At 32.5% G+C, this 2,805-nt stretch overlaps 1 protein-coding gene across 1 annotated transcript; it reads left to right on the top strand.

Annotated features, from left to right (window-relative positions):
* Nucleotides 1–255: 255 nt before the first annotated feature.
* LOC136988042 (uncharacterized) lies at nucleotides 256–2,227 on the top strand. The gene is made up of 3 exons (XM_067285828.1): nucleotides 256–403; nucleotides 880–1,653; nucleotides 1,720–2,227. The coding sequence occupies exons 1-3, from the start codon at nucleotides 331–333 to the stop codon at nucleotides 1,743–1,745; spliced, it is 873 nt and encodes a 290-aa protein (XP_067141929.1). The 5' UTR covers nucleotides 256–330; the 3' UTR covers nucleotides 1,746–2,227.
* Nucleotides 2,228–2,805: the final 578 nt, after the last annotated feature.

The raw sequence follows: 2,805 nt of genomic DNA, 5'->3' as shown, positions 1-2,805 counted from the left end.
AAATTTACATATCACCAATTACTCGATTAAATTATAAAATTATTTTTTTTAATGTATAAATTTTATAATTTAAAAAAATGTATATATAATGGATGAAGAACATTTCTTTTCAATTTATTTATTTAATAAAAACGCCTGGTGTTAATTTGCATAAATCTCGCGAGAGTTGGAAGCCGAGATTCTTCCGATAATTGCGGTGATTTATTTTAAGTTGTAGGCGAGTTTGTATGGTGTTTATTGAGTAAATGGACTGAAGTTGGCTCGGTGAACAGATATTATTATTTGTGACTCAATTAACTTGAAGCAAATCGTTTTCGGTACGGGAGCATCATGAATGATTATCGGAGGAAGGTGGTAAGCCGTAATGATAAATGTTTTCCAAAATGCCTGGCTGATGCTGCTTGTAAGTAATATTTTATTTAATTTAGAATAAATTTATTATAAAATATAGTATTGCGGGATGGTTTCCATGCGGAGTAGCTCGAGATTTTCACTACCGTCGTATTGCGTTGAAGAAATGATTTAGTTTCTATCTTAACTAATTATTTTACTCTATGAAATTATATATTTTAATTAGGAATATTCTTATAAACTAAAAACTATGTATTTTAATTATAATGGGATGTTCTTCGTAGTGTCTTTATTCGTATTTGCGTGTTTACAAAACCTACACTAGTTAAGTAGTTGCAACAGATGATTTGTGTTTTAATAAATAATTTACGGTATTTTAAACCTATTGTACGAAGTTTTTGGTTGTCTAGCCTCGATTAACAGATTTATAGACCATTTTTGTTATCTAATTGATTAAATTTTACTTGAAGATATGGAAAATTATCTCTTATTCTAGTGAAATTCATGAAATTCTTTGTTTTCTCGTAGATTACAGCGCTACTTTTGCAGCCCAGCAATTATTCAATAGCTTAAGCAGCTACTACAATGACTTAAGGAACTACTACGAAGACCAGGCCTCTGAGAAACCGGACAACGACTGTCTTCCTTGTCCGGATAGATTTGACTTTCCCGTAAATAATGCAGACAAGAGAAACATTTCGACGCAATCCGAACATGGACTTGTTTCCAATTCCGTAAACTTCGTCAGAGCGCCGTTTCCTCCATGTAACGCCATGTACGCGGATCGTACGCACCCAACAATCTTCTCTTACGCTTATCTGAATGATGGTTATTGGTCATTCGCTAAAAGAGATCAATTAAGCTTCGCTAACGAGATCCTAATCCCTTATCCTTTCAAGGACAAGTGCGATAGAATAATATACCCAATAATGGAAATAAATTTAAGTTTTGTATATTGCGACAAGAAGCTTAAGGTGACTTATCCTTTCGCCCTTCAGAGCCAAGTGACTGGAGTGGTTCATTACATAGAACCTTACATACCGGACGGAGTAGACCATCTGACGACAATACTGTGTGGTGTGCAAGACACTACTTCTGCTTGGAACTATTTATTCTTTCCTGTGCTTTTAAAGGATAAAATTACCAAACAGGTGTATAGAACGTTACCATTCGGGGTCAGAGACTCTTATGGAAAGTATTCGTGTATAGCAACTAGCAATACAGTTTTCCCAAATAATAATAATCTGTGCAAGAAGTCATTCGAGAAGAATTATTACTACTTCTACGATGATAATAGTACGGGTGAGTATTTTAATGTATTTTTAGTGGAAGGGCGGATCTAACAATACCTTTTCTCTATTTTTCCAGATCTCGCCTACTTCTATGGTACCTGAGGAATTAAAATATACAGAAGTTTTATAAGTCTAGATTTATATACATATGTTTTTAGCCATTTTTAAGAGAATGTGCGTGTGTCTGCGTAGACGTAGAGCAAAGTCTGAAGACGACAAACATAAATTTTCGTGTGAACACAAATCGAACAGTAATTTAACGAGTGTATAAAATACAATATTTATTTATTTATTTATTTATTTTATCTGTAACTGCAAAAGTAATGTTTGAAGAAGAGTAATGTGACATTTTTGTTTAGGCAGCCATTTTATAAAATCCTGTGTAACCTTGTAAATATAGTGTTTCTACTCTTGCAGGGAAGCAAATTCTTCCGAGGAAAAGAAAAAAAAAATTTCTTTAGTAAATGTACGTAACTGCAATTCTGAAAATACTTGAGTTTGTTGTAACACTGCGAGTAGAAAGTGTAAAAAGAATAATTGTTAAATCGTCACAGCTTCATTAAACATAACGAAATAAAATTTTATTGATTTGTGGTTTACTTTTTGTAATTTCTTCTTGGAGTAAATTGTCATACCCATACACTACGACTGATTATAAGCGGGTTTAAGTGTTCTAATTTGTCTTTAATAACAAAAAATATTTCATTTTTGCCCAGCACATGTGGTTAAATTCAAGGATAGAATTCCCCCGAAGGTCAAGTCTATGCGCAATAAATAAGAGGGTAGTTCACTGGCTAATTGTATACATTACGTATCGAAATACTTAATTTATCGCCAAGTTCCGCTTGTACAAGGCGCATAAAGTCTCAAAGTATAAATTATACGTGAATTTAAACTTTTGTGCTTTGAGTTAAATGCATTTAAAAAGCTCTTTTGATGTCTTCGATAGCAAATTAGCCATTATAGGAGCGAAAATTACGTTTAAGAACTCCTTCAAATTTATTCAGAACGTCGTTAAACTTAATTGAGTAATTGAATTACCATTTATTTACATTTTTTGCTACGTAATTTCCGGTTTAGAAACTGCGACAGACCTGAAAAATACACTTAATTTGTTATTTATAGGAAAGAGACTTTAATGATAGTGACTTAATAATTGTAT

The sequence above is a fragment of the Centruroides vittatus genome, unplaced genomic scaffold (assembly GCF_030686945.1).
Source record: "Centruroides vittatus isolate TY-2023 unplaced genomic scaffold, ASM3068694v2 scaffold_3046, whole genome shotgun sequence".
In the NCBI taxonomy this organism is placed as follows: domain Eukaryota; kingdom Metazoa; phylum Arthropoda; class Arachnida; order Scorpiones; family Buthidae; genus Centruroides; species Centruroides vittatus.
The sequence above is the reverse complement of the archived record's forward strand: the minus strand, read 5'-3'. Positions and strand labels throughout refer to the sequence as shown.

Excerpts from the sequence above, each read along its gene's own strand:
- LOC136988042 (XM_067285828.1), top strand. The coding sequence starts at position 331 with ATGAATGATTATCGGAGGAAGGTGGTAAGCCGTAATGATAAATGTTTT. Across the intron at positions 404-879 it reads ATGCCTGGCTGATGCTGCTT|ATTACAGCGCTACTTTTGCA; the intron begins GTAAGTAATATT and ends GTTTTCTCGTAG. Across the intron at positions 1,654-1,719 it reads CTACGATGATAATAGTACGG|ATCTCGCCTACTTCTATGGT; the intron begins GTGAGTATTTTA and ends CTATTTTTCCAG.